Source organism: Nannobrachium achirus, assembly GCF_963921795.1.
Source record: "Nannobrachium achirus genome assembly, chromosome: 1".
NCBI classification, from domain to species: Eukaryota; Metazoa; Chordata; class Actinopteri; order Myctophiformes; family Myctophidae; genus Nannobrachium; species Nannobrachium achirus.
In genome coordinates, this window is record NC_137810.1 from 17,556,721 (window position 1) to 17,581,131 (window position 24,411).

The 24,411-nt window shown below is 40.5% G+C and overlaps 1 protein-coding gene across 2 annotated transcripts; it reads right to left on the minus strand.

Annotated features, from left to right (window-relative positions):
* Window positions 1-112: 112 nt before the first annotated feature.
* On the minus strand, window positions 113-22,839 carry fam102bb (family with sequence similarity 102 member Bb). Of its 2 annotated transcripts, XM_080720636.1 has the most exons (13): window positions 22,668-22,839; window positions 14,065-14,185; window positions 13,639-13,668; window positions 12,877-12,993; window positions 12,157-12,203; window positions 11,065-11,159; window positions 8,585-8,683; window positions 7,893-7,916; window positions 4,639-4,873; window positions 3,828-3,964; window positions 2,911-2,980; window positions 2,103-2,173; window positions 113-1,725 (listed from the first exon to the last, which is right to left on the minus strand). In XM_080720636.1, exons 1-12 carry the CDS (start codon window positions 22,811-22,813, stop codon window positions 2,131-2,133), a joined length of 1,164 nt encoding a protein of 387 aa, XP_080576762.1. In that variant the 5' UTR covers window positions 22,814-22,839; the 3' UTR covers window positions 113-1,725; window positions 2,103-2,130. The 2 variants fall into 2 exon arrangements, with proteins under 2 accessions (XP_080576762.1, XP_080576763.1); XM_080720637.1 differs by lacking the exon at window positions 7,893-7,916.
* Between the last annotated feature and the right edge of the window lie 1,572 nt (window positions 22,840-24,411).

Here is a 24,411-nt window from a genome sequence, read left to right on the forward strand (position 1 = left end):
TTTTTAATTAACATTTTATTTAACAGTGCAAGGTACACATTTAGAGCATACATTAACACGTGTTAAACAAATATTGGTCAAAACGACAGGTCTGCATTGGGAAACACTGGACACCGTCAAGACAGCAAAGAACATCACTTTACATTTTAAAAGCTCCATATATAAGCACAGCTTCACAGAAGAGAAGAAGCAACCATGTTTGTAACAACATGTTAGGTACCTGTCTCACACAGGTAAAATAAGTGATCATCAACAATAAACAAATACAAGTTTCATTTTTCAATAGAGGTCTCATTGTATTCTTTTTTTGCTGCAAATACTACACTGTACTAGGTGTTGTGGTTCATAAAACAAACGATCTCCCAAGTTTTAACGCTAAATACATGAGGTGGAAATATCGAGTAACAATGGCACAATATTTGCAAATGAATTACAAGTGTTTTAAAGACAAAGCAGCAATAACCTAACTGTGATGGAAAATACAAAGGACATCTAAATCATGCAAAACAAACTGAACACTGTTCATCTTACAGATAAAATACTTATTTTGACACTTGTGCAGAAACCGTCTTAAATGTGTGGTTAGGCAAGTACTGTATAGATACCCCTGCTATGGCTTATGACGGGAGAAATGGGTCACACCGACTGTATAGTCTATAGTCATATGTTGATACAATATTAGTCTGCGTCGCTACAGTTTACAGGCAAAATAAAACCAAGTATGTTAAACTAATCGTTATAAAAGACAATAATCCTTGTTCTTAAACTTGATAATGCTGCAAAGAGATATAGATACATTATGGCTCTCACAGTATCCCTCTGATGTTGTTCACTACAGGTGACCTATTAAGTGCTATTGAATATGTAGTGGATATACACCCAATTGAAACGCTGGGGATACTGAAAATCCTCCCTGCCTGACAGTAATTGGCAAGAGGTAATGGATACAATTTTTAACTTGGCGGATCATGAACATTAAAATCCAGCACTGCAGTCACCTCAGCAAAGATATGTTGACGCTCTTTGTCAGTACAACCTCAGCTTACATTACACTGCTGTTATTAAGAAAATAATACTACCAGCACAGAGCTAGGTCACCTTCACAGCACAATCTGTGCACAGACTACCTGCTCACAACCACAGCACAATACTGATGTCAGCAATACAGTGGATGACCATAGTACAGTAAAGTGTGGGCACGTTTTCCACTCAGTTGATAAACGGATTGCCATCCCTAAAAAGAGTATATACGTACAGTATATCACACCCCCTAATGTATCCTTCATGACAGGATTACTGTCACTACAGTGGCCTTACCACTTACAAGTCACAATCACACCCGTTCTCCTTCACACAACCACATGCACACAAAAAGGCTAATGTTGATGCTATGTATTTGTAGTAAAATATCCCCATCAACTTTATAACACAGATGGGTTCAACGACTAGCTTATTAGCAGCTTATTGGTTGACATAAAATATTTTAAAAGACAGTCCAAAATAAAGAACATCCTCAAGACAAAAATAGAACAGTCAGGAATGTATTCAGAAAGCATGGCATATTCCTCTTCAGCAACGTTTTCAGTTCATTCTGATGAAGCACTCAAAACCCATCCACCCATAGTCAGTTATCGAGGGAAGGTTTGTCTTTTTCTTCCAGTATGTACTAGTCTTAAATGGGTTCATGTTGAAGGCAAGGTGATAAACACAAAAAGGCGCCTGGATCTACCAACATAAGGAAAGAAAAAAAAAGTGGTCAGTTTTGTCAGCAGAACAGTAAACAGTAAACACCACAAATGCACACTGAGTGACACCCAATGAAAATTAGAAGAAGAGAAATCAAGAAGTGGCGGTCACACAAGCATTGAGTATGGTCAGCAATCTGATCCCTGCGTTTGTTCTGAAGAGGGTAGAACTAAGTCCTGACTGGAAGAGAGCTACAGTGAACGTAGTCTTAAAAAACACCAGAGGGCACTGTTGTCGTCTCTACCCTCCACCAAGTGGTTTGCTTGTTGTGTTGCCTCATCAATGTGTGTGCTGTCTGTTACCATTAACATTAAAAAACAACCACCATGATCCAGACTTTGGGAATTCTGCATTACCATTCTCCACGCGTGGATATCGTCAGGGCTAACGTTTTATCACCACCTGCTCATAAGCTCCAGCGCCAACCCTGGAATCACAAGAGAAGATTAAATTAACATTCTCTGGGGTGTCCTGGTGGCACATCATACAGTCTATACAATGGGCACTATCTAGGGTTGTGAGACATATAACATATTTCTTTGAAAAATGACTCGAAAAGATCCTCAGAGATTAAAAGTCATTTCAATGGAAATCTGCAGTAAAAGTTGTAGGACTATTCTAATCCTATCATCTTGAATAAAGTTTAAGTAAAATACATTAAGATTTTATTTCTCAACCCAAGCCTTTTCATATAGCTGTGAATTAGTGATGAAACATTCCAATGACTGCCGAAAAACACATCATCCTTGTGATTAATAAGAAATATGACCAGTTTCCATTTGAAGTTCTCAAGTTGATTGCTGTTTAAGATGTGCATCAAAAGCAGTATGGCGGAAATACTGGCTCATTTGTAAAATATATGTTTGCAGAATATCTAAACCCTGACCTAAGTTTTCTGAAAAACCGTACGTCAGAAATGTATAGTTACGTAGGGGTTCCCGGTCTAAATGGGTTAAACCCCATATACTTCATTGACCGGAGTCCCCCAAGGGTCTTTACAAGAACCCTGGGGTTTCTGTCTACACTAAACTGTTGCTAGAAATAGCCAATGTAGACAGCTGTTTTAGGGGAAAAAATAAAATAAAAATCACCTCCAGAATAGAGACTCTATGGTTCCTGATTTCCGATACTATGCTAAACTTTCCGATACTATGCAAAACTCACCTGGTGTGCAAGTGATGGCTTCCAAGGGCTGTGCTTCCCCCAGGGCCAACAAATAAACGCAAGCCTTCCTCTGAAACGGACAGGCACATGCACACACTTTTAACTCAGATTCATGTGGTAGACAGAGGGAACAGCAACATACTCCTGCATATTCTTTGGCATCAGTAGCTAGGCAATCTAAAAATAATCCTCTATTGACAGGACCACTTTTCCCAGCACAGAGCTCAGCTAGATGAGACCTTGGTAAGACTAGAACATCCTCTGCATTTCTCAGACTGAGACACAAGTAGCATTTACTGTTATATTAGTGTGCTATAACATGACCTAGCAGGCCTATACTTTCATTCTGATGGAGTGGTGTTAATTAAGTTGTATGCTCTATGGAGCCCTCCGCTGTTACACCAAAACGTATTAAAGTAAAAGATTATTCTGACTACATATCTTTAAGACATCAGCTATTATAAGATTTTGGGAGTGGTTTATTGATTTTGGGATCAAAATGGGATCATCAGCTGATAACAGTCAACCAATTGTCAAGAAAATTGGTAGTTACAGAATTATCCAAGATTAAAAGCTCTAAAGTCCTTGTGTTTAGTAAAATTATTCTAGCCTACTTTTTTCTACACTATTTTCACCATTGCACATCTTGAGTATAAAAACATAAGCTTGGTTTGGATGCAGGGACTTTTGAGTGACCGGAGTCAGTGGCATACTTAGGTTGCACCAATGACAAAATGAAGGTTTGATATTTTCCATGAGAAAGTATACATATGATAAACAACTTCCTCTTTTGTTCTATTTGTTTATAAATGGTTAGATGATCAAGACTTCCCAAGGGATTTAAATTATACAATCATTGCTATCTGTGGACGCCTGTCCTGCTTGTTTTTCCTGTGTTTGATTTATGTGTGCCTTACCCTCAGCGCTAGAGTCCATAAGTGAGGCTGTGAAGTCTTGACTTTGGAGAATCTTCTCTACTACATCGTCAGCATCTACTCGTGTGTCATCCATTCTCTTCAGCTGGGATTCAATAGAATCCTGCTTCACTGGGTGTCTGGAGGGCACACAGGGGTTACTTCTGCGTTTACCAATTGATTGCATCCATCTCTACTACCTAGAGCTGAATCTTTTGAAATATAATTTAAAGTAGATACAATACTAAAGATGGTGAGTAGACAATTTCCATCTACTCTCTGTGTCTCATTGGTCGGCAGTGGACAGGAAATCTGTCTACCAGTGACATCATCGATTGGGATTTCTAGATAATAATAATAATAATAATAGAAAACTACAGCCTTCTCTTCCTGGAAAGTTGGCATGCCTACCGATGATGTCACTGCTAGGCAGATTTGAGATTTCTGAACTGTCCGCAGACTTCCTCTGAAACACAGTGAGTAGACATAAATAAATGGTGCCATCTTATAATGAGTATTAGTGACAGAGGACAAATTATATGAACATTGGCTGAAAATGGCAGAAGTGGTCAACACTTTTTAATACCACTGCGAGTGAAATCTAAGACCAACGTCTGACAAAGCAAACGGAAGTGAATATGACACAGTGACAAATAAATCAGTTTTCAAATAACAATTTAGGATCACTGTGATTCATATTTGCCTGCTACCAAAAACATTTTGTGTTACGTTTTCAGACTTTTTGATGCCCTGCAGATACTCCAACAAAACATTACACATATCCTCACATTTCCTATTTGTGGATTAAACTGACCGGTTGAGCCGTTCGCAGGACGAGGCACTCCGGACCGGTGTGCCTGCTGGTGTGGCGGTGGTGGTGGCGGGTGCGGGGTGTTCAGGGAGGGCCGGGCAGGGCCTGCTCTCCCTGTCTCGGTCCTCACTGGGTTCAGGGAGGCTGCCGATGCCTGTGGACGCACTGCCGACTGAGAGGTTCCTGCGATGGCTGAACTCTGACAAGCTGGAGGAGCGGGAGTGACCTGTGCTGTAGCCTGGGAGGGAAAGAGGCAGTGATGGAATTATAGAGTGCCGTTTCCCAAACAGTGGGCCGGAACCCATTTTTCAAGTGATGTCAGGGGTGACGTGACAATGTAATTAGCTTGCAAAACATGTGGGATGAGGCGTTTTTCAATCAGTTATGTGATGGTAGTAGTCAACTTGTTATGATTTGGCACAATAAAATTGAATTGAATATGTCTGTAAAGTTTGTTCAAATAATATTGACATTTAAAACTGTATTGCCTCTCTATTATGGTCATCATATTGGGTTTATGTTTTTTTTATTTCTTTTTTTTTTTAAAGATTTGTTTTTGGGCTTTTATGCCTTTATTGATAGGACAGTAGACTCACAGGAAATGGGGAGAGAGATGGGGAGTGACATGCAGGAAAGGTCGTCGGAGTCGGGACTCGAACCCGCAACACGCTGTCAGGCATCAGAGCATATGTGGTATGTGGTACATGTATGTACCTGGAGTCTGGACCGATAGGCCAGCGGGCACCCAGATTTATGGTATTTCTAAGTGAGCAGCCATATTGCACATCTCCTGAGACACATTAGCCTGGCACGGCCAGACTATCACTGAGGGCAATCTTTTTCTTGCACTGGCAGATTTGTCTAATTTAAAGGATAGACACATTAGTGTCCTAAACTGATATAGTACCAACTATTATATCATATTGGTTACATGAGTTTTAATATTGAACGGATGATCCTCGGGTGCGTTCTGGTCAATCGCGGCACAATTAGAAAACCCAGACAAAAACATCCAGTCACATATTGTCTGCCATGCTTTGTCAATTTGAATGTGAATCAGGGGAGTGGTACAGCACAAATTAACACAGGAACGTCCCAGGCTGGCAGCATCTCCAGATCCAGGTGTTACTATTACTTTGAATTGCAACCACATCTAACAAGATGGGATAACAGTATTGAGAATGAGTTCGGGAAGAGATGCCATGAGGCAAAAGACAGACAATGTCCATAACTCCACGCAGAATGGGAAGATACATTTTTCATCACGTTAAGAGGTAAATGTATTTGTGTGTGTGTGTGTGTGTGTGTGTGTGTGTGTGTGTGTGTATGTATATATATATGTATGTGTATATATGTGTGTATATATGTATGTGTATATATATATATATATATATATATTATTATTTTTTTTTAATTGTCTCCACCAGCCGAAGGCTGAGGGAGAGTATGTTTTCCCCTCCGTCCGTCCGTCCGTCCGTCCGTCCGTCCGTGCGTACGTGCGTGCGTCCGTCCGTCCGTCCGTTTGTCCGTTACCAGCTAATCTCCGGCGCCGTTGGCCCGATCGCTGCCAAACTGTGCACACACACTCCCTCGACACCAATTCAGAACCTCTGCCCCAAATATTTCACATGGGCCTGTTCTAGCGCCACCAGGAGGCCGACTTTTGCAAAACTAACTTTTGCCAGTACTCCTACAGATTTTGTCCAAAAATCACGTAAATCAGTAGACAGTATCTCTACAGTCATGTGATCGACATGGATGTGTCAGATTTTCCATATTCCATCCTGATTGGCTAAAACTGGCTTTCAAAGTTTGCAGGATTGGTCAGTTTTGAATAAAATGCTGAACGCAGTGTGCGATTTTGGTGAAATTGTGCATGCACATTCCCAATAGGCAGAGGAATAAATGCCACTTAAGAAAAATCAAATCAGCCTCATGGTGGCGCTATAACAGGCCGATTCATGTTTTCACCTATAACTCCACCGATTAGTGTCAAACTTTGTATGCGCACTCCTTAGAGGCCAAGGTAAAACCTTTTCCCTGCATTTTTTACATCAGCCTTTTATAGCGCCATCAGGAGGCCGACTTATGTAAAACACATTACATGTCTTACCTGGTGGAGACCTGTGCTCGGAAGAGCACTGCTTCTAGTTTATTTATATTATTACTACTTGGAAAACAAGTAGATCTTGTGCCCAAAGGTAGACCCCCCCCTCCCTCCCTCCCTCCCTTACGGCATGAGATTAATTCACCGTACATTTACTGCATGGCCCAGGTGCCATGCAGTCAAGTACATTCTAGACTTGTGTGTTCAATCATTTAGTAGTAAGCAGCACAGCAGCACCACACACTCAAACTCTATTACAGTCAGCAGTAAAACACATCACAGGCCCTGAATGCATTGAAGCAATGAGAAAGCAAACCTCCCACACAATATCGACCGTAAAGAAACAGAATTCAAATGACTTTTAAGGCATATACAGTATGTATGTACAGTATTATGTATGTGTATATACTGTATACACACACACACTTATACACTTATGCCATTTAGTTTTTACCACATCTTGTCACTTCCCCTCAGTCTCCTCCAATCCTGATCTGATCTCCTGGTAATGGAAACTCGAGACATAGATCTGAACTGCTCTAGCAGAGTGATATTGGCTCTCTCTCCCTCCCCCAGTTCCGGCTTATAGTATATTTCCTACATTCTCAGAGAGAAAAATATTACTTTGCAGATTACATAAGGACTACTTGACCAACAAACAGCTGTCCTCGATACCAATGGAACTTATAAAGGAGTTGTAGACAATTTGTACAGTACAGTACAGTCTATACATTGGCAGATCAGGAAAAAGTGAGACACCGAGATTCTATATAATATGACATACGATCACACAAGGAGTCAGAACCCTTACTTAAATCATTGTCAGAGCTGAGACAGAACTGGATTAAGGCTTATATGGCAGCAGTGTTTACACCAGGCATGCAGAGAAAGGTTTTACATGCAGAGAAAGGTTTACAAAGAAGAGCGAGAAAAGAAGAAAATATCTAGAAAAGATTGGGCATGTGCTACATGTTTTTGATAAGAATTTGGATCAGTTCCAACTATCCCACAGAAATTGAGTAAAAGGTAGGAGTGAAAACCCAATATCGACAATCGACATGTTTTTTCTTGTTCACAGAACCCTGATTTTCCACCATCTGGGGAGGCAACTTGGCCTTAATTGATTCAAGACATCTTCAAGAAGTCTTACCGTTTGCATGTGCCCTAAAATGTACTGGACAAACAGAATGGAAAAAGTTAGCATGGATGTGGGAAAATCTGACTTCTGTACTTGGCTGGAGAGCTCTGACAAACTGACAGGCCATGATGTTCTTTGTCTGTCATTGTTGCCTGTGCGATGACAATTATTTGGTATAGAATGAGAGCAGATCAGACAATGTGTTTGCACAGGGCATGAAGCAAAGGATTTGGCATGTAATGTGTGCTAGGGAGTTTGCTTGTTCTTATAAGTACATTTTTTTTTGTTTTCTAGCATTAGAGCCTGAACGATGACAGCTTTTGGGATCTGAAGCCTATCCGGATTTTGGAATAGACCACCGATTACTAATGTTTTGACTGATATTGTAAAATTGATTGTATAAAATAAAAGAACAAAACGTTCTCATTTGTAAAACCTTGAATTGATTTTTTTTTTTTTTTTTCGAAAACTATAACCTTTTTGAAAGATGGAAAAACGAACAAAAACTAAAATAAAGTGGTAAAAGGTCTGTTGCATAATCAGCTGCATAATTGCCTATACAAATGTTGCCAAAATAAATAATGGACAATATATCGGCCAGACAGATACTATATCGGATAGGCACTACATTGCATTTCATACTTATTTGTCTTGCCTACCTAGAATAAAAAGCCTAAGTGTTTGTAAAGAGAAGGAGAGCCTACCTGAGAGTTTGGACTGTTGGCTAGCGTAACTGGAAGTTCTGGAGTGGCCGCATGCCCCTAGGTCATCAGGAGCAGTGGAACATTTGCCTTCTCGACTCTCTGCAAGGTTTTAGAACAGGAGGTGTGATGATGATATAAGGGCATGGAGGACAATAAGGGTCGATCTATCCTTGCAGAAAGTGGTCCTACCATATTCAACCGTTCCTACTTTATAGTCAGAACTGAACCAAGGCCAGCAAGTAATGAGCAGAGATGCCACTGAAGAGCAGACATTCTAGCATTCTAGAGTAGGAAATCTTAATAATTATGAACTGATCATTAAATAAATATACTTATAGCTCACACATACACAATAGCATATGCACAGACATGATAGGTCAAGCATTTTTTAACACAATGTGTTGTTAGGCAACATAGCTAAAATATGTACAGAAAAGCACTTCATCCGACACAGAGTAGCACACACACACAGTTCCTATTTTTAACTGTGCGCAAGCCCCCCCAGGGTCAGAGCAGATTGTGGCGAAGCTAAAAGAGATAGTTTAAATGATATATGAAAGAGAAGCACAACTCTCTGAAGGCTCTGGAGGAGATGAGCACACAACGCTCCAGTGCATGCATTCACAGTTCACACATGCATACACCACACATACAAGCATAAAAGATTACAGAAGAATAGCGAATATCTTTATTGTTCACCAGAGTGGAAATTTGGCTTGAGCTCACCAAACACACGGCCGGAAAAGCCGTCAGTAAAACAAACACATGGTAATGGTCATATTTTACTCATAAAAACGGTTCATGTCAATGTCTGTGGCTGGAACTCATCACATTGTTGAGTTTAGAAAATTGATGGCATTAGGGATAAAGGACTTCTTGAATAAATCTTCAGTTGCCAGAGGGACTCTATAGTGCCCAAAGGCTCCAACTGGACGAAGGGAGGATCTGGAGCTATTTGCCAAGATACTTCTCACTTTCTTCCTCATCCTTTTCTTAGATATACAGTTTTGGTGAAAACATGATTGTACCACGCAGGCAGATGAGCCGTTACAACACTGTCACCAACAGTTTTATACAATACAGGGGTTGACACTAAGGTCTCAGAGGCACTTGCCCCTCGGGCAAGTACAGGCCATGTTCTACTTGCCCAAAGGTCATGCCCACTTGCCCGAAAAGTAAACCGAATCGTACATTATACAATAATAGCTAACATTTGAATTACCGTTCAATTTAACACTTATTTTGTGTTACTTCCTGGGGCTCTGCGATTAAAAAAGGTCATACCTAATTCTTTATCCAAATTCCTACATGGCTATTGTTGAATATGTCTGAGGGTTCACACCTATTTTATATGTTTAAGTGAAGCAACAGTAAAAGCAGCACATAATATCTGGTAATGTGTTTATAGGCGGTTAAGTCCCCGCACAAACAAGCACTTGCCTGGTCGGGCAACCTGAAATTAAACTCCACCTGCCCTAAGGTTTTATTTACCTGCCGAGGGCAGGTGGGAAAGCCTTAGTGTCAATGCCTGCAATAGCTCTAAACTCTGCAGAGAATAGACTCAATAGAGGAAGAGTATTCCCAACACTAGGCACATACAGTATTATAGTTATACTGTATCTACTGTATACTGTATCTCTCACACACACACACACACACACACACACACACACACACACACACACACACACACACACACACACACACACACACACACACACACACACACAGGTTGAAAGATCAATAAAAAGGTCAATATAGTTTAATTAACTTGCCAATATCTAATGCACTCAAAGGACTCCAATGTAAATTAGCTCTCAAGCTATATTGTGCTCTATCTTTTGACAGATATACAAATATATGTTTATGAATTTGCATTTTGTAGGATGAAGATGACAATCAACAATGCAAAAAAACATACTGAATCAACAAAGACAGTTAACGATGCGCTGTAGTTAAACTGAAGCTCATTTATCACTAGCCCTTTTTAAAAAGACATGTCACTGGTTAATGATAATGGACACAAACAAACAGACATCCTCCCATCTACTTAAGCCTGATTTATACTTCATTATATGATGGTGTCATGCGCCCAAAACAGACGATCTTGAGCTAATGTAGACCTGCTGCTTGACATTGTCGAACGGCAGTCGAACAGTCAGAACAAGCAATTGCCAGTAAGGTCATAGTAGTCATATGATCATACCTCACTGACCAACCTTATCTCTGTCTGATCAGTCATCGTATTCTGAGAGATTTGATGTATACAGCAGTATAGGAAATTGTGATCCCTTTCATTAATTGTTCCAACTGAAGACCAGGCAAAAATGAACAATAGTCAGTTTAGACACATCTGTTTCCAAGACCAGAAATATTAACAGTGTCTGGGAATGGCAGTCAGAAAGATCCAATTAATGCACCCAAAATCTATTGCTTTCTAGCACTGGTCAGTAAACTGTAAGAGATGTGGTCAGTCTTACCCAGACAGACTTTTTGCGTATCCCCTCCTTTTCTCTCCTCCAGTAGGCTCTCTCCATCTCCCTGGATTCCTATAACAGTGGCTGTGGATGGAGGCCTGGGCAGAGAGGAAGCAGTAAAACCATTTTCCATCAACACATACTTAAAAGACATGAAGGAAGAAGAACAACAACAAACAAACAGGGCAGTGACAAGAAGGTAGAGCAAGAGGGAAATGAAAAAGGAAGATGCCATCATTAACATATATTGTAATCAATTAATAATATATAGACAAGATACTTCTCAAGGTACGAAGGACAGACACATGACATGCAGAGATTTGTGTAATGTATAATTAGATCAAATAAAAATGTCAGAATATTGCTTGTACACATTTCAATGATGAATAAATAAATAGAGATATGGTTGGTCGGCTAGCATATAAACAGAAGCGACTGTATAATTTTTAGGTCATATTCTGCCTTTGGGGCAAGGAGCTTTGCTTTGCCTGTCCTGGCACGGTTTCACTGAAAAGCCTGTATCCCTTTTTCTGTGGTGTAACCAAATGTTACAAGTGAAGAAGAACTGGTTTTACAAGCTATGGCATATCACTTGTTTACAGTGACATATTAGCAACAACAGTCAGTCACAAGTCACAACTCATAGGATAGTAAATTATCCTATGGGTTTTCTCACTGGAAAACTCAACTCCCAATCTTAGCAGAACGGTCCAGCAGTTTACAAGATTAGCTCCGAACACAGAAAACGTGACACATTGAGAGCTTGTAGATTGGCTATTTTCACAGCTAATTGTAATCTTACACCGTTTTCTCTGCCATGCATGATGGAAACCGGCATGCTTTCTCAAGAAGAAAAATATATTGTGGAAAGGCTTAGCATATAGAAATACCACCCTAGTTTCAACATTTAGTAAAAGTAGTCTAATGCGAAAGAAAACATTAGATTTTATGACATGACATTGTGTTATGCCAACGTAGTTATAATTCAGTGTAATATTTTTTTCTCTTGCAATAATCAATACTGAAAATTGCACAAAACATACCATATATATCCACCTTAAAAGTGGGGACATATTGCATAATAGCAACACTTACGTTTTAAAACATGGGTCTCCTGACATGAGCTGTGTACTGATGATAACCTAATACAAAAGACAGAAAATAAAAAAGAAACTGCATGAGAAATGTATACAACGTAAACTTTATTTTATTTTACACAACATAATATTTAACCTGCAGTCCTGCTGTGACTATAGCACTGGTGGTATGCTGTGACTATAGCACTGGTGGTATGCTGTGACTATAGCACTGGTGGTATGCTGTGACTATAGCACTGGTTCTGGGGGTTTAACCTGCCTTCCTACCGTGGCTATGGCTCCAGGCCGGAATAGAAAATACTTACAGTACTACAGACGACTTACATATTCAAGCTTTTAAGATATATTAAGATATATCGTTTGGTTCCAAAGGGGTGAACAGACGGCTGGACAGACCGACCAAACCACATAGCACTTTCAGCCCCAGTGTTAGAAGGGCAAAAAAGCTTTACTAGTCTTGAGAAAAATAAGAAAAGTCAAAAAGATCTGGGTTACACACATTCCCAATATATGTTAAATACTGGTTTGCTGGCCCTAAGGTCAGCAAACCAGGTAGCGTTCTACAATGCGTACTGTCAGCTGTCTTGCACCTTTTGATAACTGTTTAGTTTCGATGGGGAATGCTTATTGCTCAGTGTTAATAAACTGGTTTTAGGATAGGAAACCAGTAGGCTGGCACGCTGTACTGGAACTACACCACAGCTCAAACAGTACCTACCTTGAGAATGGAATTATCCTGGCGAGTGTTTTTGGTATCATAGCCTTCTAGCAGACATCTGCGTGTTGTATTCCCTGAGCCAGCAAATTCTGCCAAATTCAGGTCAGCAAAACCAAGCTGTAGGAGAGAAGTGAGTGGGCAAACTTGAGGGATAGATTAATTTCATCCTGTTTGTGTTTGTTGGATATTGATAGACACATTCTCTTGAGGAGAGATAAAGCTGTTTTGGACATATTTTTCTTAGGTCATCTTATAAAATATAGTGTGGCCTAAAATTCTAAATAACAGGGGTGATAGTGCATGCACAAATCCACTCTAGCCCAGGTGCTGGACAAACGGCAATACAAGAAAAAGATAGAGTCCGCAACACTGGTAATACTCAGCTCTGCTTTATTGCTTCAACGTTTCGATCCGTTTGGATCTTCTTCAGGAATAATAATTAATAATAATTATAATTATTCCTGAAGAAGATCCAAACGGATCGAAACGTTGAAGCAATAAAGCAGAGCTGAGTATTACCAGTGTTGCGGACTCTATCTTTTTCCTAAAATTCTAAATACACATGAATATTGAAATGTATAGTGTATATCCCTGAAAGTACACACAGTAGTATTAAAAAAAAAACAGCAAAATGTACTTCTACCAGCAGAAGTAACCCGACCTTTTTTATTATGGGCTCACTAGGCCATTAACATAAACACAACCAATTACTGTAAATCTAGGTTAACTAATCTGATGATAAAATAAAATCCTTAGTCTTACCTTTGCGTACGCCTTTCCACCCTTCAGCTCCTGGAAAGGATAATCAATTATTATTTCAAAACAACCTCTCGACAACATCTCACAGTACCATAGAATCTCTAAACTGTTATGATCTAAACCTAAGCCAAGAAATGTCAGCACTATCCTCATCTATTTGAAGTGAATATATTTTTCTTTTTAGTTTTGGATCTAAACCATAGCAAGGGACAGGTCACAGGACCAAAGTTATATGTATCAAATTCCCCTGGAAAAGACCTGAAGAGCTGCTCCTGATGAGCACGTTGGTACCTTGCATGGTTTCCTCTGCTGTTGGTGTGTGAATGTAATGCACATTGTGAAGTGCTTTGGATAGAAAGGCACTATATGCACCATTTATGTCACTGTCCAAACTCATTGCTGAAGCAGCTCCATAGGGCTATACTGTACCTTTCTGACAGACACTCGACACACACAGGGGTCCAGTATTCCTGTCCCTGCACTGGCACTCATCTTACAAGGGAAAGAGAATGTCTTTCTCCAACGAACACAGTTGGCTTGTACTGGTTCCCTGAAGGGGGAATAAAAAAGACTTAGTGCATTTTGGTACATCAGCAATGAAACCACCATGTAGAAGGAGACTACTCATAATAATGAGTCATTATTGGATTTTATATAAAAATACCTTGCTACTCATAATGTGCACTCATAATTAATGCAGATATGCCTTAATCTTAACCCATTAAAACCGGAAAAAGGATCTGTGTCACTTTCGTTTTTAGCGTTGGCTATTCAAAAATAGCAGATGCACATGACAGCTGTGCAGCTTGTTGGATAAAGGCACAAACACTGCCAGGGTCAGGTGTTCCATTCCTTGGACAATGATTGTTCGTTGCATCACTGATGATGAACACCAGTGTTAGACTGACAACACTGAGGCATTCTATAAAAGAAGGGCCAGAGCTAATTTCTCTTCTTGAGATGGCTCAGGTCCTTCGGTGTGTGTAACAGGATGCTGCAGATGTTCTACGAGTCTGCTGTGGCCAGCGTCCTCTTCTCTGCAATTGCATGTTGGGGGAAGTCAAAAAGGTACAGTAACAGACTGAACAAACAAGGTAGTGATGAAGGCTGGCTCTGTCACTGTCTCTAAACAGGATGGTGTGGAGGTGGTGGTGGAGGCAAGTACAATGAAGCTGGTGGTTATCATGGCTTAACTCTTCCCCACCACCTACAAAAGGAAATATTAGGGCAGCCGAGTACAAGCGGTGAACTCAATACAGAAGACCGACAGACTGGGTCAGTTCTCTCTGTGCCAGTAGCCCTGAATACAGGACGGTCATATACATGACCGTCCTGGTGCCGCCTCAACCTGAGGAGTAGTGGGCAATCGAGCCCTTAACGGTTTGAGATAGGAACGTCAGATTTAAAAAATAAAGTGCTTACCTAAGCCAACTTTGATAACAATTTGACGCCGCACAACGTTCATTACACGCCGCTACCGGATTGTTGAATAAAAAGCATTTTTGTCCGAAATTATTTTGCTTAACATAGGACTTCCGCCTCTAGTGGACAGTCGCGTAATCTCCGGTTGATCATTGTAGTGAACGGAGATGATGCGATGACGCGACTGTCCACTAGAGGCGGAAGTCCTATGTTAAGCTAAATAATTTCGGACAAAAATGCTTTTTATTCAACAATCCGGTAGCGGCGTGTAATGAACGTTGTGCGGCGTCAAATTGTTATCAAAGTTGGCTTAGGTAAGCACTTTATTTTTGAAATCTGACGTTCCTAGCTCAAACCGTTAAGGGCTCGATTGCCCACTACTCCTCAGGTTGAGGCGGCACCAGGACGGTCATGTATATGACCGTCCTGTATTCAGGGCTATCTGTGCCAGCAGCCATGAATCTGTACAGTGATTTCATCTGCTGTGTTCTTATTATGTGTTCTTGTTCTTTGTGTCTTTTGACTGCTATTCCTGCCATGGCGACTACATTTCTCATGTAGGGTCAATAAAAAGGTATATCTAGCTAGGTAACAGGTAATCTCGCCGAAATGAAGGTCGCCGGAAAACGTGGAAGAGTCGCCGAGGAAGGCTCACCAATTTCGGTGGAATTCTCGCCTGCCTGATTTGGAATTGTCGCCGACAGCTTTTACATGTCGCCGACAGTGTCGCCGACGTTTTTGGAATAGTCGCCTATTTTTATACCATTATAGACAACAAGGTATAAAGGGAGTGAGTGAGTGAGTGAGTGAGTGAGTGAGTGAGGGGTATTCAAGTGAGTGTAGCCTACTTAGTCGCCTATATTTATACCATTATAGACAACAAGTTATAAAGGAAGGGAGTGAGTGAGTGAGTGAGTGAGTGAGGGGTATTCAAGTGAGTGTAGCCTACTTAGCATTTAAAACTCTGATGCCCAGTATTCAAGTGAGTGTTCATATGTCACCCATTCACACGTTACATAAGCTTATAACTGTAGCTGTACCTGTCTTCTGTTAAACATCCTGGCCCCTCAACTGTTGCTTTAAACACATGCGCTAAATTGCGGTTATGTTGGGATAGAGGAAATCAGAGACGCAGCAGCAGCCAGCCAGTGGTGTTGCCAGATTGTCATTTGCGAGAGAAACAAACGTATTGGATCTGCAGATTTAATAGCAGCACGTCTGACTGCACAGATCGCTTCGTTGGGATTAAAACCGCTCGGTCGTAGTCCTACCACAGTGGTGCGGTGGTAGGACGTGGCTTTGGAAATAAACATCATGACACTTTACCTTTTTCTATGCAAACTATAAAGTCTTCAATCAATCCATTTCATCCTCCATGACACAAACGATGCCACTATGTGCTGAGTCGCGGCTCGCAACGACGTGGCTTTGGAAATAAACGTCATGACACTTTACCTTTTTCTATGCAAACTATAAAGTCTTCAATCAATCCATTTCATCCTCCATGACACAAACGATGCCACTATGTGCTGAGTCGCGGCTCGCAACGACGTGGCTTTGGAAATAAACGTCATGACACTTTACCTTTTTCTATGCAAACTATAAAGTCTTCAATCAATCCATTTCATCCTCCATGACACAAACGATGCCACTATGTGCTGAGTCGCGGCTCGCAACATGATGCCTGTCAGACAGTAAAATAAAACTGTGTAGATATAGGTCTAGTTTGATATAATTAGGCCTACATTTCTGTTGATGTTTCAACCAAGGGACGAGTTTGTGATTCCCCATATCCATATAAAACACTCATGATAGCTGATACAACAGAAGTAAATTACATTTCACAGAAGATCTTTTTAATTTGCAAAAGATTTTAAGACAAGGGGTGTTATATTATAGCAATTGATGCAACAATGATGTGTGGAACACTAATGGAGAGACATGGCACGCATTACGCGTCGTGCGTAATGCCATCCAGCCCATTTAATTGCGTTTTGCCATTGCCATATGGACAGAGAGATTTCTCTATACGGGGCCATGTAGAAGTAATCAAAGCCATCAGCTGTAGCCTGTAAATGATCAGTCAATCAATTAAAAGGGTACCCACGTCCGTTTAGTTTGGCAGGTCCTGTGCAGGGCTGCAGGCTGAGTTTCAATTGTTTTTTACCGTCATATCAGACAGCGATTTATCTCCGACACAAATTGCCTATTATAGGCCTATTGTAATAGCCTACAATAATTGGCTGGGATGTAGGCCTAATATTACAATTAGTGTGATGATGTGAACTCTAAACGTTCCCCTAATCCCTAACTCTTGACGCAAAGCTATAAGATTCATGTGATATCCTACTCTATAATGTCAGGTCTAAGTTGTGGCATTTAGTACATTATTTCTATTTGATACCAGTGACATGCAGTGACATGCATTCTGAGACTCTCTCAGAATGCATTGATTTAATCGAATCTTAGAAAAAAGAAAGAAAAAAATTCTGCGCCTATTCTCATTTAATACTATTTCATACTGGCCTGGGATTGTTTTCTTAATAGGCCTATGATTGTTGAATGTCCATACAAAATGCACTTTGTATTTAGGCCTACTTTGAATTTCAAAGTGGGCTATTAATCTTTCTGTTTGGTGAAACAGAAAGCAACTTCGTTATATAAGGTTATGCGGACACACCCGTTGTCTTAAAATCTTTTGCAAGAAATATAGCCTAACCCCGACTGCAATAACATTCCATTATGGTCAGTATGCAGGCTGTTGTCTGTCAAATTATCTTTTATTTCAAGACAAAAGCTAGGCTATAGCTAGGCCTATAGTACAATGGGTCCAGTGTGTAGGCTATATGCCTCCTCTGTGCATCAGTTCACCGATCGACCGCTTGATTATGTAGGCCTATTATTATTTTCAGTCAAGCAAACGCATCACAAGAAATTCCATAAATAAAAAAATATAATTATGAAGTAGTGAAAATATCCGACCATTTTAATTAAAAAGATCTTCTGTGAAATGTCATTTACTTCTGTTGTATCAGCTATCATGAGTGTTTTGGGGGAATCACAAATAAAATAAACTCGTCCCTTGGTTGAAACATCAACAGAAATGTAGGCCTAATTATATCAAACTATATCCACAAAGTTTTATTTTACTGTCTGACAGCATCATGTTGCGAGCCGCGACTCAGCACATAGTGGCACGTGCACACATTAGACATCATAGGGGCTTGAGCCCCTGCCCTTTTATCCACTGGCAAAAAGTGCCCTCCGGCCGCACATTGGCACTCGCCATTACTGCTCTCCAGTCTAGACCATGAATGCGTTTTTTTTACTATGGTGAAAGAAATGCAAACGCCCTTTTCCGTGCCATATACCTGAATGCAGCTCCTGAACTTGAATGCAAGTATGTTGAAAGAATTGACCTCTTTTAGAAGTGTCAGCCCCTGCCTCTCTAACATTCTCTGCACGTCCCTGGCACACACTGACAGCTGCACGGAGTGCATGCACACTGTTTTCCTCGTGTCGTCTTGGTCGGAGGCGCGAGCATAGGCTCGGTTAAAGTAGTTTGTGTCATGGAGGATGAAATGGATTGATTGAAGACTTTATTAGAAGTTTGCATAGAAAAAGGTAAAGTTTCATGACGTTTATTTCCAAAGCCACGTACCACCGCACCACTATGGTAGGACTACGAGCGGTTTTAATCCCAACGAAGCGATCTGTGCATCCAATACGTTGTAGTCGTTGGTCAGAGACAAAGTTGCCAGCAGCCAGCTTGTACAGTTATAAAGCTTAGACCCTATAGTTTCTCTAAATAGCACAGGTACAAAACATGTAGTAGTATACTACTGTAACGTGTGAATGGGTGACATATGGGTAGGGTAGCCTACACTCGCTCCCTTTGTTGTCTATTTTGGGCATCAGAGTTTTAAATGCTAAGTAGGCTATAATGGTTTATAAATAGGCTATATACCCCACTCACTCACTCACTCACTCACTCACTCACTCACTCACTCACTCACTCCCTTTATACCTTTGTTGTCTATAATGGTTTATAAATATAGGCGACTATTCCAAACACGTCGGCGACCATTCTCGATGAGATTTCTCACTGCCTGGATGAGTTTTCTATAACGCCAGGCGACTATTCCAAACACGTCGGCGACACTTGTCGGCGACCATTCCGGGCGACCTTCATTTCGGCGACTCTACTGGTATTCATCTAGCTAATGTATATTTTGTTACTTTATAAAACGTAGCCTTATCTTCAAAAATAAATCACACCCGTGTGAAGTGGAGCTGTGTGTGTGTGTGTGTGTGTGTGTGTGTGTGTGTGTGTGTGTGTGTGTGTGTGTGTGTGTGTGTGGATCATGTGTACCGATTTTTGTGACATTTGAAGAAAATATGTAGGAAAAGGAGCAAAAAGTGTGTTTTGGAGAAAATTCAAGATGGCGGAAAATCTAGCATGGCGCAAATGGGCGTGGCCTATATGGGGAGATGCGTCATGACCCAAGGAATCCAGGGAAAAAATATTTTTAATTTTTCGACCTACGGTTCAAGAGTTACAGGCCAAAACGTAAAGTGGGGTGTTATAGCGCCACCATGAGGCCAAATGACACAATTATTTTTTATTTAATCCTTGAAATCATTATGAACCTCCTCTCCAAGTCTTGAAACTGTAGCCCCTGTGGTTTGCGAGAGACAAATAATTGAATGTGAGTTTTTGCGATTCCCATTCTAAGTCAATGGGGAAAATTAATTCACTAATAAATTAATATCAATTAAACTATAGAACCTTTCTCTTAGAAAAGTAATAGCCCACGATTCCCGAGTAAGCCGGTCGATTTGACATATGGCGCGAGTGTGTGGTGGCAAAACTGTGGGACTAGTTACGCGCCGAAGTTTAGGAAGTTCAGGCTACATACAGACACACAGACAGACACACACACAGACACACACACACACAGACCCACACAGCCACGTATAGGGAGCCTGTGTTTCACACAGCTCCAAAAATAAAAAGATAAGTGAGTACCATTCTGATCATTCAGATGTTTTCTTGTAAACACTTTACTCCAGTGCTCCACTCACAGAACCGGTCTTAAAAACAAGCTATGCTTTTCAACCAGTGTAATAGACTTAAGACATTATACTGTACATATAAATGTATAATTACACTATGGCTGATATGAGACAACATGTTAGTAGGGCTTGATGGCTTCTGTTGTGAGATCTAGGTTACAAATGGAACTGGAGGTCTATAAGGGGCATTACAACTAAAAAGCAGCAGATGTGAACAATAATATTCCCAAACAATGATGTCAACCTTACATATTTTCCTGTCTATTTTCCTGCCTAATCCTGAGTTAGAGAAAGGGAACTCCCAGCCAGCTGCACTCTTAAGTGCCATGGGATTGTTACTTGATTACATCATGAAGCCAGCAGCACTTCTCAGCAAAGCTAAAATCAATGTGTGCGTGTGAGAACGCCTGCTGTGAGCAGGATGGCAGCCAGAATAAGGTTTGCATCTCATCTCATTTGACGGGTCTCATACCTTGTTAAAGTGTGGCTGCGGCGGTCTGATTTTGAGGGAATAATACAATCACACAAAAAAAACTCCTTCAAACTGGACTTCAAGTGGACCAGTGTGTGACGTCAGTCGTCTGACTCATCTGACATATTTACTCCAAGGTTTCAGTCTGGTCCAAGCCCCTTTGAGTTGAAATGATAGTTAGATTATAAAATTATAGTGAAACAATTTGTGGAACCTAGTGGCAGTGTGCACAACTAACGGTCCAGCAGTTTGCACGTTTAGCTCCGGACACAGAAAACCAAACATGACACATTGAGAGCTTGTAGATTTGCTATTTTCAGCCAAGATATTTGGTGTAGAGGGGAAAAGAGAACACAGAGTACCGTTAAGAATAGAGGGTTTACGTGGTTAATATTCACAGCCAGGGTTGTACTAATCTCTGGTGTAGGAAGAAGTTAGTGTCATTGACTCAGGCCAAAACAAGCAAGAGGGGCTTTATGTTCAGAACTTTATTTAGAACAAAAAGAGGGCATAAACAAACAGCTTGAACCCATCCATCTACATTACACCATTGCTCAAAGACAATGCATGAGTAAAGATGCAAATGAAAAAGGACAGTGTTTCTTCAGTTATTGATCAACATGGTTTACACAACATGTCAAAATGGGTTACAGCGGACTGTCTCTGAGGCTGCTAGGTGACCAGTGACCACATGACAGTAGTATGTTTACATGTGTGTGGTGGGTCTCAAACAGGGAGAGGCTGAAAATGTAGTCACATGTGACATGAGACCATAACATGGTTGTGCTGACCAAACTAAAAACAACCCACCAACAAAGTTAAGTAAAAGCCTAACATTGGTGATGTGACATCATCGTCAATGTGACATTGTGCGACCAACGGTAATTGATACTGGACAGCGATCAACAATAAGCACATTTGTGATCAAGGACAATGCATTACCAACTGTCACCTATCTGGGGATAGCTCACATAAAGCCATAAACTATAAATGTTGGGTAATTTGACACCATCTGTTCTCCAAATCCCTGACTTGTGTTCCCGGCACATAAAATGCAGAATCATCCCTATGACTCAGATTGTTGGAACAGATCATTTCAACTGAATTTTGCAAAATAATGTATTAGTGAAGTGCATCTTACATATCACGATTCTTTAGTCTTTGAAAATGAAATACAACCCCCACCCCAGTATTCTTCGGCTCCCTGCAGCAATAATGCATTGCTAATTGATCCGTTTGATTAAAAGAAGCAAAACGTAGCAAGTTTAAGTTGAATGACAATAATCAAAAATGCTCTCTTTCAACAGGCCATATTCATTATCTTTCCTGTCAAGTGCATTAAATGAGCAACTCCAACTGGAGCTATCAATCCAACTGATTGATAGCTTATGTATGTACAGCAATGACAACAGTTTGTTGCCACAACAAACCAGTTCACTTTGTTAACATGTCTGCTGCACAGGCAACCAAAATATCAATGTTTTAATTTGATGTGGTCTTAGAAAAGGCCCATTCCAGTATTGGAATCATACATTATATTCAGAAATAGTTATGTAGGTGAAGTTACCTTACTAACCTCCCCTCCATCCCATAACAAATCTAAATAGAACCTTTTTGGTCCTATATGTTTACAAACAATACCAATATGAGCAAAACTGTTACAGCCCCAAAATACCACAAATTATTTTTAATTGTGAGGTAGATCATGCCAAGATGGAATTGTAATTCAACATAACAGCAAATACGTGTTGACGATTCATTTTCATTTCCACTTCAACAAAGGAGTAGCTTTTATAGCCATGTTAATAACGTTTTACCATTGCCAACATAATAACCTCGTTATTACGAGTTAGCAGCACCAGGGCAGCGTGCATGTTAGTTAACATCTGGTTAGCTGGCAAGAATCAGATCCGCAGCTTTAGGGAAATATCAAACACAACGGTTTATTATTATAATAGCCAGCTGGTTTGTATTAATGTGGTGGTAAAGAGAATGCTAGCCAGGCAGCTAGCTCCGTTAGCCTGTGTGTGATGTTGCTGAATGAAAAGGCAGGCAGTCTCACCGTGATGACTCCTCGGAGAAGCCCCCGTCAAGGAGTCTCACTTTACAGAACAGCACGCCGTTGACAAAGGGCACCGACGACAGCTCGTCGAGCTCAAAATCCACCTTGAACTTGAACTTCTTCTTTTTCATCATCATGAAATCCATACACCGCGGGTCGTCGTTATACAGTGTTCTTGGGAGAGAGGATGTTCTCTATGTTGAAGGGACCAGAGAGCAGTGTGTAGTGTAGGCCTACCCTCTCCTCTCTCTCTCTCTGTGTGTGTGTGTGTGTGTGTGTGTGTGTGTGTGTGTGTGTGTGTGTGTGTGTGTGTGTGTGTGTGTGTGTGTGTGTGTGTATGTGTATGTGTATTTAAATTACACTCGCTCGTCAATACAACCTAAGCATGTGACTTCCTGTTGGTGGACTTCAAAATAAGAACAACGAAGCATAATAAGCTATTATTTTGCACCATCTGGTTTATGTTACAGGTTTCTTGAAGAATATCAAATAAAGAAGAAAGCTCTGCATTATATTAGCCTATAGGTCATAACAACAACAAAAAATAAAAAAATAAAAAAAATAAAGAAAGAGAGAGTGCAACAAACAAAAACAAATGAACATCAGCATGTGCACATATGATCACCAACAGCATTTGTTTTCTTCAATAACTGGCTGCACATTACTTTACAGTATGTAAACAACTTCACAGTATCTTCTATGACTGTTTTAGTTACAGAAGAGGACAGAAGAGCTATGGGGGAGGGGGGGGGGGCATTGTTGTGCCTTCTGCACCACTGACTCTGTCTGCACATCCCAGGTGAGGCCCAGTGATGTGCACCTCCAGGAATTTGAACTCTCTGACCCTCTCCACAGCAGAGCCCTTGATCTGGATGGAGAGACCAATGTCCCTATTAAGAATAAGCATATAAAGCTAATGGCCCTAATTACAAGTAGACCTATCATAAAGCATAAAAAAGTGCCAGAGTCAAATGAGGAACTTGATCTTTCAAGTTACACATTTTAATTTTATATCATTCATTTCATGTGTTATGTTATTCTTTCTCTCTGTTATATGGATCTTTTAGTTTTGTGATATTACATGAGTGCAGGCTACTTGCTTTATATGAGCTTTCCTTATACAAAAACACATCTATGTTACTGAGTTGAGCTCACATCACATCAATTCCCTCCTTCAATTCTTATTTTGTGAAGAGTCCTTCCATTGGCCATTCCATCTGGTTGCCTGACAAAGGTGTCAGGAATATTCGCCTATAACATATTCGCCTACACGCATTTGGTCCTTTCGCCTGGCATTTTCGCCTTGTCAACAGGCATACAAAACTATTTTGCCATTTTTTAGGAATAACATGTGATGTAAATAATAAATGTCAAATAAACTGTTAGATTCACTTGACACCACTGTCACAGTCACTATAATATTTAAATGACAAAGAGATAATTTGCAAACATGGACAGTCTGACAGCAGAATTGAGGGTAGGCGAAATGGCTCAGACAGGCAGGTGAAAAGACTCTCCTCCAAGGCGAAAATGCCAGGCGAAAGGACCAAATGCGTGTAGGCGAATATGTTATAGGCGAAAGTGCTGGTGACCCTGACAAAGAGCGCTGAGCTGTAAATGAGTTGAGCACATGGTAGGCTACTGCATGACACATGATTGACATGTTACCTGAACTGAACAAATACAAATTTACTTCGTTTTCCTTGCAATTTAAAGGTGTATTCAGTGATAATGAAAGTGGCCG